This window comes from Ochlerotatus camptorhynchus, unplaced genomic scaffold (genome assembly GCF_037179485.1).
Source record: "Ochlerotatus camptorhynchus isolate MF236.1 unplaced genomic scaffold, CSIRO-AGI_Acam_v1.1 ptg000002l, whole genome shotgun sequence".
Classification (NCBI taxonomy): Eukaryota; Metazoa; Arthropoda; class Insecta; order Diptera; family Culicidae; genus Ochlerotatus; species Ochlerotatus camptorhynchus.
Window position 1 is genome coordinate 4,900,127 of NW_027040494.1, and position 13,736 is coordinate 4,913,862.

The 13,736-nt window shown below is 39.1% G+C and overlaps 1 protein-coding gene across 1 annotated transcript in view; it reads left to right on the forward strand.

Annotated features, from left to right (window-relative positions):
- LOC135698167 (uncharacterized) overlaps positions 1-13,736 on the forward strand; it is a 106,210-nt gene that overhangs the window by 17,169 nt on the left and 75,305 nt on the right. The window contains exons 5-7 of the mRNA XM_065218097.1: positions 276-449; positions 11,651-11,722; positions 12,660-12,692. Of these exons, the coding sequence (XP_065074169.1) occupies positions 276-449; positions 11,651-11,722; positions 12,660-12,692 (279 nt within the window). The remainder of the gene's footprint in view (positions 1-275; positions 450-11,650; positions 11,723-12,659; positions 12,693-13,736) is intronic.

Here is a 13,736-nt window from a genome sequence, read left to right on the forward strand (position 1 = left end):
AAGTTTAAATTGAGAGATCATCGGCATACGCGAGTCTAGATCCAGGTGCGAGTAACAGCATCACGTCGTTGCAAGAACAAGGAGAATAACAGTGTGCAAAAAATATTGCCTTGAGGATCATAAGTTAATAATTCTAGAAATAAGGTTTACATCTGAGAATTCGAGAGTCAAAAATGGATTTTGGGAAATTTGTGGGTACTAGCGTATTGTCCCTCTCCAGTGTGTGTAGGTACACCAGATCATTAACATCCTAACGATTGCGCTAACTTTTCCAGTTCTCTACACCAAACAACAAGAACGAACAGTCATTCGAAGCTAACGGAAATGGCAGTAGCATTAAAAAGTTCACTAACAGTGACGAAAAGCGTGGAGTTAATCGATTCCGTCGAATCAAGGAAGAGGATGTCTCCATCGATGACCGATTACAGGACAACTCCTTCGATGCCAAGGTAAGTGTACTGATTCTTGACCATTTGCAAGGTATGCTGTCATAACAATCAGCGATTAATTGATCCCCTCTCGTGCTTGTCGGATTATTGTTGGAAAATTGCTTACGAAGATGTCTGCCAGTAATTTCTTACAAAAAAACGAACAATTAAAAAAACCTTCGGGGATTAACAGTGACACTAGCATCCCTGGCCAAGAATCAGGACACTTACCATTGGTGTTATTTAGTTGTTCTTTTTTTTGTGTATGGGATTACTAAACATCTTTTGTCTCGTTTTGGCAATTTTCCAGCAAAAATTCATCAGTTTCGCTAGAGATGTTGAATATAACGAAGACGAGGCTCATCCGAATGCAGATTGGAAATGTTTGATCTGTCAGACTTTGAATAAGGTGGATCGGAGAACCTGCTCCCAATGCAAAACCATTAAGGCATTGGCTTCTTCGAAAAGATCGCTGAAAGAAAGTTGGGCTTGCTTGGACTGTGATTTTTTAAACTTCAACTGGAACAAAAAATGTGTCCAATGCCAGAAAGATAATCCTGATTATTCGAACATTCTGCAGCGAGGATATTGGGAGTGTGCATCGTGCGAAACCTTTAACTTCGCCAGCAGAAAGGAGTGTCACAAATGTACAAAAAACAATCCGAAATTCAAACAAGAGCAATGGGCTTGCGCGGGTTGTAGTATGCTCAATTTCAGCCATAGACTTCGTTGCCTACAATGCAAAGGACGGAGAAAAGATTGGAAATGCACGGCCTGTGAGCATAGCAATAGTACTCGTAAATTTAAGTGCTCGGCGTGCCAAAAGGATGCTCCCTTCAAGTCTGCTACGGGTGAAATTTCAAACGAAGCACCACCATCCAAATCACGACGAATAAAAACAACGCTACCCGGTGATTGGAAGTGCTCAAAGTGCAAGCGAAACAATTTTGCTAGACATTTGAAATGCTACAAATGCCTCGAGTTGAAGCCTATTCAGTAAGATCTTGCATAGGGGATCAATAAATCGTTCGTTGGAAATTAAATTCGCTACGAGTAGGATTGATTAATTGATTTTTATGTTTTCCCAAATTTAACAGAAAAACGCACGTGGTTCGTTTGGTGAACGGGCTAATGATATACTGAAACACACACGTGGTAAATCATTCCGTCACGAAAAAACGAAGAAGAAACGCAGTGGTTATCGTGGAGGGTTTATCGATAAGTCGGTTAATTCGATCAAGTTTGACGATTAGAGAAGTAGAAAAGTTCAAACTATTTGGGCTTGGTACAGTGATTATTTTAGGAGTCCTATTGTCAGTGAGTCAGTATCTTGAACTACCGTTTCATGTAATCTTGTGTTGAATTACTACAATTATTCTGATAAGCAAGGTTAATCCGATGTATAGGCGTTTTTATTAAACGATCCAAATGTATGTATCTTAAAACTATCAACGTCTTAATTTTTTGAATATCACCAGTCCTTCCTACTGATTTACAAGGTTTGCCAACGATAGTCCCCTTTTTTGCGAAACATAAGTAAATGTTACATATACCACGAATTCTGGTAACGGCTTTGTTCTTGATATCCCTTTTTCTATAGACCATAATGCGGCTTGAAAGGATTGATAAGATGTGCATATCGGTTGCTACGCAAACTTCAGAACAATCTGGACATACTTCACCGACATCCTACCTGGACGCCACCAGTAAAGACAAATTCATTACAGTTGAATCTCCATTTCGTGCTGCTATTCTAGGAATGCCCCGTCGATTAAGTATCTCAGAATATTGGGTTTGTCTGCAATGTGCCAATGTCAATGTTAGGTCTCGGAGGAAGTGCTTCTCTTGCGAAAACAGAAAGGCGGTTGTCAGTAAACTGCGCCAATATGATACTAGCTGGCTATGCAGAAACTGCAATAAGCGGAATCTCAAGAAGGACACGTCTTGTCGCTACTGCTGGGCATCGATATCTATAATCCGATAAATAAAGCTGTTTCCCCTTCGTTACGTCACGAGAGTTTTGCTCCAAAATCGACAATTTTGATTTTGTGTGGATTGTATCACATTACCCTGAAAGCCGTTCCCCAGAATACTGCTGGCCAGAATGCACCATTCTCCAGAGAAAAACAATCCCCAGAATGTACCATTTCGTAGAAATTTCCATACTTCTTTTTATAAGTTTACTAGCTGAGTGTGCCCGGTCTTGCTCGGGATTCAATATTAGCTTGAGTTTATGCGCCGATTTAAAAAAAAGCATGCTTTATTGTACGTAGCCCCCCCCCCCTATTATCTATGGGGCTACCCCCTATGATTATCTCCTTATACCCCCACATGCCTAATTTGGTTCCATTTGCTTGATTAGTTCTCGAGTTATGCAGAAATTTCTGTTTCATTTATATGGGAGCTCCCCCTTACAGAAGGGGGAGGGGTCTCGAACCATCATAAGAACCTTCCACGGCCCCAAAAACCCCTGTATACAAATTTTCACGCCAATCGGTTCAGTAGTTTCCGAGTCTATAAGGGTCAGACAGACAGACAGACACAAATTCATTTTTATATATATAGATTTTTGAAAGCAGAAAGGACATGTGCAAAAAAATTGTTTCCGATTAAAAAATAGCCAGAAGAACGCGGCAAATTTTGTCGAAGACAATTCGGACACGGAAAACGTTCACGACTACTTCAAGCGGTTGAGAGTTGAATACGACACTGAGAGCGAGTCAAAAGATTTCGTTGGGGAGCCATCTGATCTCGGCTCACAGGGGCAGATTAATCTGGACAGTCAAGATGATCGTCGGCGCAAGGTGGCGCATCGTTCGGTAGAGGAAACGGAGGAACGAAGAAGATGCGAGCTAAATCCGAGGATGAGTGTGCTTTTCGGGGGTTTCCGCCTTCACAGTTACAACCACCCCCAGCACGGAGCGAAATTCATCCTCAAGCATTAACCTTCGGATCCTCCGAAATCGAAACGAAAAGCTACATATTGTCCGCGGGATACTGATAACGAGGTTGATAACGAAGTGAGAAGGTCGGCCCGTATCCGGAAACAGAATAATGATGAAATGTTTGTGTATTACAAATAATCGAATTTTACTTTAGGAATGTTGTGGATTAAAGAAGAATAGCTTCGTTTATTATAATTATAAGTTGGATTAACAATTCTGAATTTAAGTGATTCATTCGAAGATAAGAATCTAAGCTAGTAATATTAACTCGTTATTAATTACAACAGATTTCTAATAATTCCGTATCAGATTTTGAACCTTATGGGGGAAGGTATTGTAAAATTCGCATTTCGGTTTATCTTCCTTTTCGACGATTAGGTCCGAACCCCCTTGATCGATCAAATATCAAAACGCGATATGAAAAACGCAAACACATGTACACACTGTATTGTAATGCTTGATCGATAAGTATATAAATGCCGAAGCAATAAATGAGCCGTGATCAGATTCACGACAACTTTCAAAGTGATTACAAAGTGAATTTAATATAACGGAAGAAAAACTTAAAAGTTGCATTTGTGATAATATCTTTTTGAGTCACGTTCTGTTTGTAGTTTATATTTTATTTATTTCATGTAATTATGGTAAATAATAGTTATTCAATAATAGATAATTCATCCATATATTCAATAATAAATTTACGAATGACTATAATTTGGATACCTAACAATTGAACAGAATCAGTAGCAAGAATTGGTTGCGGAGTGTTTGCCTTCGAAAATACCGATACGTTTTTCGGGGTTGTAGTTTTGGGTTTCATCAGTGGCCCGGCTGTGGTTGTGAACGATTTAGGTAGCATTTTTAGGTAATTATTTGACCAACTTATTGTCTAAAATTAAAAATCACATTGAACAGATATTAGTCAACAAATGTGGATAGTAACCCGAGCAAAGTTAGAGATCAAATTGAAATCAGAATTTGCTGTTATGATGTAACTTACTTTGAATACTCCATTTGATCTCATTTTGGTTGACTTAACGGTTAACACATCAAAAATGAGAGCAAAATTTTACACTGTTGAATCAAACGGAAAACTAATCCTGCTTTCAATGAAATCAATTTGATTACTGATTTTGCATTCAAAATGTTTGACTGAATACGGGCCTGGTGTAAATGGTTAGCATCCAAGCTTCTCACGCTGAAAGACTTGAGCTCAAATGTCACCTCGGGTTGGTTACGAATGACCTAAAATATGTTAAACAAAACAATTAAACAATAATCGTTAGTTCAACGACAGATAAGCTTAACTTAAATTTTAAACAAAACGTTAACAGCAGAACTTCAAGTTAAGTTGCTTTCATTTAAAATGTCTTGACTGCATAATGAAAGCACAATATGATATCAGACTAATGTCGTGACAATTGAAATCAAAATGAGTATTCATTATGATAGGAACTGCAATCTTTAATATCGATTTGCTTTCATTTTGTTAACCGACTTTGCTCGGGAAGTTAGACATGTTATGGTATGATTTTTTGCTATCATTACTAACAGGTAAATATTCATTTTATTAAATTACTATATTATACTGTCATTACTGTTAACACTATCATTACAACTAATTCAATTAGGCATATTAAATTGACCTACATTGGGTTATTATTTTGCATGCAATGATATGGAAAAAGGTGGAACTCACGATTCAGCACTGAGAGTGTATGGGAGCCGTTCTAGGGGTTGGTTGGGGCATGTGGTTCATTTTTTTTCCTTTGGTTTGTTTTTTTCCGTCGATCTTGTTTTCCGTGCTGAGCACCAATGCTACCGACGTGTCAGGAAGGCAGCTCCCACGCCTGGACCCTACCTATCGACCCATCAACTCATGAACCGGGTACCAACGGCTTTACTTCCCATCCGAAGGAAGGCGTGATCAGAGATGTTATGCCTCAGAACATCCCGGCGGCGCCGACTGGGATTGAACCCAGGCCTGCTGGGGTGAGAGGTAATCACGCTTACCACTACACCACCGGCGCCGTTTGTGGTTCATTTTAGACATTATAGTTTCTTAGGCTAAAAATCTCTAAAATAAAGATTTAAAAAAAATAAAAAAATAAACATTATAGTTTGACGTGATGTTCCACTCACGTTCTGGAATGTGGCCTTGAGGCTTGAGAGCTGGCCTTCATAAGACCCGCTTTTGTCTAGCAAAATCTAAAAATCAATATAATGAGAGAGAGAGAGAAGGATTAGTAATTTCCATTTAATTCCACTACCTTATTTGCTTATCCTTGACAGATACGCGTATTTCGTCTACAATGTGCAGACTTCTTCAGTGTTTTGTACTAATACTCGTCTAGTACAAGACACTGAAGAGGTCTGCTCATTGTAGACGAAATACGCGTATCTGTCAAGGATAAGCAAATAAGGTAGTGGTCAGTGGAATTAAATGGAAATTACTAATCCTTCTCTCTCTCATTATACAGGTATTCTACTAAGACGCCCACATTCATCAGGATTCAAAAAATCAAATCAAACATATGGTGTCCGTATAAAACAGTTTGCATAGCGAAAGAGGAAATTCGTTCGATACGCTCTTCGCCACCGTCCTTGGAATGATCCAACGAACCTTCCAATCTACAAAGATCGTTGTCACATCCTGGGTATTGAAACTCTTGAACGTAGGAGGAAGATTAACCAGGCGGTTTTTGCAGCAAAAGTACTGATAAGCAAAATCGACTCTCCTGAGTTGGCAGAATTCGAAATCTATGCACCTGAGTTCTAAGATCGAGGAGTTTTCCATGCATGTCGGACCCCGAGCAGCTAATTACGGATTTCGAGATTTAAAGAACAAAAGTTCGATGACGAGTATAATAAATAAATAAGTATGAGGGGTAGTAGCAAAATATTTACAAAGTCGTATACTGCCTATAATCGCATATCAGTCCCATATGAATTTTTATCGCATATCAGTCCCATCCTAATATTCAGGGGGAGGTAGCTCATCGATTCTTCCGGTTCGCCTCCTAGCATCGTGCTATAAGGTACCAGGCGATAACCAGGGTAGTTGATCGATAGCTCGATGACGTCATTTCGTTGGCGTCTGCAATGGGAAATTCTCATAGCAGGCGTTGACGATGGGACGTTGTCGAGTTGTTGAATAGCAACTATCGTGGTAACTCGCCGATTACCTGTCGATCTGCCAAATTTGGAAAGACGTCTGCATTGAATTTTCTCATATAATAATATTCCGCCCACTATATCACAAGAAATTGCGAGTAGCTGAGTGGAATGGAGATAAGTTAAGCATTGGGTACAGGACCAAGTCTCCCCTGGGTGGTGCCAGAAGATGAGCGCAATAGAATCATCAAGTTGCCATAAGGCACGGAATGAGACTATTGCATGGCTGGGTAGTCAAAGTCTTCCATTCGTTAGTCATTTCAGGTGGATTAGAACAGGTTTAGGTTTAGGGTGGGCGTTGGCCAGATTTGGATTTTTCAGATATAATCCTTAATAGGACCTAGATTATTTAATACACTAGTAACCTCAACTTCTGTCAATGTTTCATTGTGACTAATCAACACTCAATGGGTAAAATATCAAATTTGCGGTAAATTTGAAAAAAAGGTAACTTGGAGTGTAGAGAACTGGCCACTGGACGATTCTGAAGCCTGACCAGGTGAGTGGGTTACGGGTTTATTTGATTGTACGTCATATAGATACATTCATACCATTGGCATTTTGTATTTGAGATAAGACAGAGACAGGATGCGGAGGGCCTTCTTAGGGGGAGCGTAACCTATCTTATGGCTTCCATTTATTAAATAGTTCAGATAGGCTGGAAAAGATAGGCTCATGGTGATAAATTTACCATATGGTGCCCGTTCACTGATCAAAATTAGATTCCAATCGTCAGGCCCTGCCCTGGAATAAGGGGATTGACGATGATTTGTCAAGTTTCATTTTGCATTTGCATATAATTGTAAGTTTAGGTTTGCTTTTGTAATTGTAAGATAGATAGTTTGCCTCAATTGAAACATTGAGTTGTATAAACTTGACGAATCATACCTCTAAAATAGTAGTAGTTACAGTGCCGCATTATCTAACAACCACTGCCTGCAACTAATGTTGAGGGGTCGGCAGGGCTGATTACGGATCAAAACTAACATAACTCTAACACTGAAATGATCCTGAAACTAACGCTCATTCATTGCACTTTGAGTCATAAAGTAGTTTTATTTATTTTCCTACTAATCTATCTACACACTTAGTTTTTTCTACCGAGCTCGGCTGTGCGGGTCTCGGCGGGGTGGGGGTTTCGCTGAGATCTCGGCGGGAGTGACATTTGATTGCCGAGTCTCGGATAATGCCTTTTCTAATAATCTGCCTACGTTTCTTTTATTTGTTATCTACTTCATCCCTTTTTTATTTGTCTGCTCTTCTTTCCTCTTCTCTTCTTTTGTTTTGTTTGTTTACATATATCTAATACTAATACCTCCTTGTTTTCTCTCTAATTTGTCTACTATGTCCCACCATCACGATGAGAGATGAGCTACCGTACATGGTACACGCTCATATACACTCCCAAAATAGTATGCCGCAAGTAAGTATATCACAGAGGCAACTAAAGATCCAGAAACGAAAACCGATAACGCTGAAGATAATGAGCTGTGGTGATTTACATGACTAAATAGTATTATTTATTAATACTAACCTAAACACAACGTGGGGTGACCCAAATCCAAACGATCACTAACCAAAATAATAGACTTATCTTTTTTCAGCAGCACTACACAATCCATCGTTGCTTATGCCTTTGTTGTCGTTTGGAACCAGTTCTGCGAGGTAGGCGACGATTGTGCGTATTTCTCGCGTAACTTTTGCAAAGAGCCTATTTATAGCCTGAACAATACGTAAAGAGCAAATTGAAACATTGAACGTCGCGTGAAAGTGGAACTTAATGAAGGCCTAAGTACTTTTTCGTAGTTTTTAGTTTTCGGATTTGAAAGATCGTCGGTTACAGTGGCCTGCTTACTGAGCAGAAAAACGCGGTCCCAGGTCCTTACATATCAAAGAGATTTATGGTCAAATCGCTTGTGTATCGTGTATTTTGCGAAACTCGTTGTTGTCGTTGGTTCCGGGTTTGAATGGATACAAAAATTTGAGCAACGGTATTATGTGATATGAGGGGCTCGGTGGCCTTAGAGCAACCGTTTTTGCTTACTGAGCAGAACATCATGAGTCTAATCTCAGGCCCATCCACATTCAAGATTCGCCAATCGTTTTATTTGTTAATATGACTACATTTTTTTTTTTTTGTCTTTATTTTAGAGATTTTTAGCCTGAGGCTAGTTCATCTCTTAATATGACTACATGGTAATAATAGCAACTCGGTGATTAAAAAGGTGCTCGTCTGCCTAGTGGCAAACGTTTTTGCTTACTGAACAGAAGACCGTGGGTTTAGTCCCAAGCTCCTTCGCGTTATATGATCGTTAGGACATCAATTCAGCTTATCGTTTACCAAAACGAACCCTGCTGCAAACCCAACCCTCTTATCCAACATCCCAGTGATTCCTCGTGGAAGTGCAGAGGTGTTCTCGGCTTCCATCAAAGCGAGTGTCATGTCAACATAATCCTTCCCATTCCTTTCTTGACCTGTGTTCGGGCGCGGCCGGCGCTGGTATTGCCTAATTTAAGATCACCAGTTTTTACACATTGAGGATGATTGCTAGTCCCAAGCATCGTCTATTGGTTCTCTGTGTAATTACAGCTGATCTGGCAATAACAGAGTAGCAACCGTGGGCGGTCAATCAAGCTCAAGCTCAAGCTCAGTCCCATCCTAATTTTCACTAGTTCTTAAGTTAAGTTACAGTTCTTATATTTGAATTGCTATATTTTTCGCTGATACAACCAAACATTTAAGCTTCATTGCAGCTAATTTTAAATTGAAAGAACTACCAATAAATTTACTATGGTATTTCAAATAATTACATGCGTATTGTGCTTCGTAACTTCGACTGCCATTTTCTCAATGCCTGGAAGGGTACACTCAGGTATTTTGTTTACACGCGGAATATGTAGAGGAACTAGTGGCATTATGGAGACCCTAAGGATTTTGCCAAATTTGGCTTGATAGGAATCAAAATATCTCTATGTGTTATTTACTAACCACCTTTGTCACTAATTTAGCAGCACTTACACTTTTTTCTACTTTAACTAATTATGTTGTATTACTCCATGCGTTAAGTTGACGATTTACATAGTTAGAGATGCTTAACATCAAATATCAGACTTAAAGTGGTCATTTTATACGATAGAAGAGGAGATAAAAGTATAGAGTTGATAGTTCCGTTAAAGACGGCAGTGTGAAAATTGCGAACAAAGGTCAATTTTGAGGAAGGCACGGATCGGGTTAATCATCTCCTTTACCAAACTCTCCTGTTGGGCAGCAAGCCTGTGCGTTTTTTTCAAGAATTTACGGTGATTAGGAACATCTCACTCGTTAAATTACTTATTCAGAAGAGGAATGAAATAACTGTTGCATCCAAATTGTTGTGTAGTTCCCACCGTGAAAAAAAAACTTTCCAAGATTTTGATTTTTCTCATACTATTTTTTTTTATTTTGATGCCGTTTGTATTTATACCAGGTCCATATAGAAATATTGAAAAAAAAAAATCTGGATTTAAACCAAAAATTGTGATTTTTTAAAAGTATGCCATTCGATTATCTATGGCTTGAATCGAATAATGTGATGTGAATCAAGGCGATAGGTTGTAACGTTAGCGAGAAATCAACGTACCGTGTAAATTGCAACTCAGCGGCACCAACTGTACCACTGTTTGGTGGAATTTGAGTAGTGGCAGCCGGCCAGATTAGGCAATCCACCTCATGCTGCTCCAAAAAAGGCAGTAGTCTCTTCCGTAGGCACTCCTCCTGCTAAATTTGCGTTACAAAAGTAACGAAAGTTTCTTTTTTCAGTCCACAACTGCAGATTGCTTGCCAGACAAGGAAATTTTTGGGGGAATTAGATTTCTTTTTGATTTTACAATCTTCCGGGGCACTCTTCCGGTCAACCGAGGTATAAAATAAGGAATTTTATCGAAAACTGCCAGGAGCGGTTATACCGGGATTTTTGTTTCAAGCGTGCAGGGTCGAATCACAACGTGCTTGCTCTGGTGAAGCCATGATGTAAACAAATGAACTCATCCTGACAACAAATGCCTACTGTAATGTTATACACTCTTAGCTTGATTCAGTAAAATTTCGAAAAAAAAACAAATTAATCTAAAATGCCTTAATGCCAGCGTTTTTAAGGTGTCCGGATTTTTTTCATAGTAAATATAGTAAACATAGTAAATGTCAATCTTTTTAATAAACCAATTTCATTATAAAACTAAGATCATCCTTCATAAACGACTTATATGTACCAAATTGAAAACAAGAATTCAAATTTTTCAGGTACAGGAGTACCATTTTTCATCCCAATGGGTCTGGGTTCAATCCCAGCCGAGGGCGGTGTGATTTTTCTGAGGCATAAAAATCTCTGGTCACGTCTGGTTCGATCTTGAAGAATCGAATGGAAGAGATTTCGTTCTGTTAAACATACGGGAAGTAGGGATTTCAGTGGTACCAAAGAATGGGGTAAAAAGTATTATTTTCGCCTCAAACTTCCCGAAAATGATTCGTGCTGATTCATCCTATTCCTTGAAAATAGTTATTTTTAATGTATACACACTTAAATTACTTTACAGGAGTCAGTATTTTTGACTCTGGTTTTAAATTGCTGAAAAAGTCGGTAAACATTCAAATGACCGTGAGGTTAACAGAACTAGGTAAGTCTGTACAAGTTCGGAATAAATTTTCTCATTTTTGATATATTCTTAAACTTTTAACGAACAGTTCCGCAATTCAAGATCCCAGTAAAAACTTACTGACTGGATTAGTGTGTAAATATCCCATCATGTCCTGTGGCATTTTGAGATATTGAGTTAAATGATTGTATTGTGGATTGCGGGTGGATCGACAAAAGTTTGAGAACCACAAAACTTACTGTGATTCAGCCGTTTGAGCCCACAGTTTAATCATCTATGGTGGAATCAGCAACGATGACGGACGAAGGTGTGTGGATGATACCAATGATCAGTGGTCGTAACTGGCAAAACGGCGATGACTTGAAAGTGAACTGGCCACGGACATAAGTGTGGAGAATCAGGTACGTTTTCCACTACAAGTTATACACCTTCTTTTGCTTACATTACTTCCTCTCTCCCTCTCATTCACAGAGTGATGCAAAGTGCTCCGTCGATACTCTCGCAGCTATAGCGTTAGCGTATGATGACGGTGCAACGGAGTATGTAGGTACATACTGCTCTTGAGCTGAGCGCAGAAGAAACCACCATCCCATTCCCATCCAGCCAGCTAGGCAGTTTGGACAGCAAGCAAGAAATCAAATTCTTTCTCCTTACTTATACTCATCTTCGATTGCGGTTCCGGGCTGTCGGTGTTAATTTGAGCAGCGGCTCGCCATTCAGTCGTTACCTGGCGGTCGTACTGGTAGGACGCGTAGGATCTTCAAGTCTGATACAGCGACAGAAACACATCTCACTGGAAATTACCTGTAAAGTTTGATCACCTGTTTTTGCTGTTATTATCCATTCCTGCTGGTCTGGGATAGAGTTGATTATCTCTTTGTTCCTTGCCACATACGCACGTCGTGCCTCAACAAGGGACTCTGGATTGCAGATATATCTGGCAGTTTTTGGCTAGCGTGGCGTGTACAGTCGATAAGTGGAACAACCGCCAGGCAACGCAAGCTAATTATAGTAACAGATTTATGACCTCCAAGCAGTTATCGTTCCTGGCATCGTATCAGTGAACCGACCGAGAATCGCGTTTATGAAGAACGATTCATAATTCGATCCATATATCGCGTTTCTGGGCGTACAAGAAATAGGAAAAAGCAATTCAAGTGTTTGTGCATTTTGTGCTAACCCCCTAGGAGAAGAAATTCGTGCTATACTATTTGGCAAAACCCCGAAACGTTGCTGCTCTGGAACCCGTATTGTTCAGTGTTTCAAGACAGAGAAACTGGAGAAATTACTCGCTTAAAAGCATTTCGATTGTTGACTTGCTGATTAAAGTGCTAAAATTTGCTGTTTTCGAATTTTGACCGGCTTTAACGACTACTTCGGCGATTTCTCTGATCACTGAAGAAAAAAGAGGAAAAACAAAAGAGTTAGTGTTTGTGCTGGTGGGATATAAAGTCAGGATTGCAGAAAAGGCTGAAACAAGATGGAATACCGATGGATCTATCTGGTGGCTCAGGTATGTTGGAAATAGATTTTTTTCAAGGTTCAGATAATGGTGAATGGGTTCCCTTTATTGGTTCAATTTGTCTGAAATGGAATAAAGGAATTTATTATTTGAATTTGCCAAAATACAAGAGATTTTTACATTTATATTGATAGGTGCGGTGCCTAGTTGTATTTCTAATTATTGAAAATTATACCTTTGAATAAAAACTTCCATATATTTGGTACCACATGGCAATTATTCTCAACCGAGGATCTGCGAACTGCAGGGTCCTAGAAAGATCAATTAAATGCCTAGAAACTCCATAAGTATCATGAATGATGATACTTAATGAAATCGTGCTACTGTTTTAGTTATCGATGATATTTCTGTGAGCCGAATACAGGACTATTTTAACCCTTTATATGCAGAGGGAACAAAGCAAGGATTCAACTACACGGCGATTGAGAACGACCCAAATTTAGGTTTAGTTCACTCATAATCGCCAAAAGTGCAGGAACTCAGTGATGAGTAAATTTACCCAATGTTTTCCAGTGGAAAACCTAAAAAATCTGCCTGAAAATGAGGAAAATTGATGAAACTTTTACTCAGTCTAGGAGTAGTATCAATAGACTGAGTGAATCCAATATTTATTTTTCTCATATTCGGGATTTTTATTCCTGGACAAACCTCGGAACACCTGAGGCAAATTTACTCATCGCTGAGTTCCTGCACTTTATGTGATTTATGAGTTAACTAAACTCAATTTTGGGTCGTTCTCATTCGCCGTGTAGCAACAGTAAGGTTCAAACACAATACAGTTTTTGTTTTGTAGACACACTTCTTTTCAACTTTCATTAAATTTTCAATAACTTTTTGGATATTCAGCCAGAACGGATCAAATTTTCGCAGCTCAATGCTGTGAAAAAGTTAAATCAATTACAATCATGAATTGACGCTGTTTATTGTGATCTTTAGTTCAGTTTGATTTGAAGATGAAATCTCAATTAGGGGAAACTAGATTCCCCACTTATTCCTGAGATATTGAGTGTGAAAAAACTAAAACTTTGTTTGGGG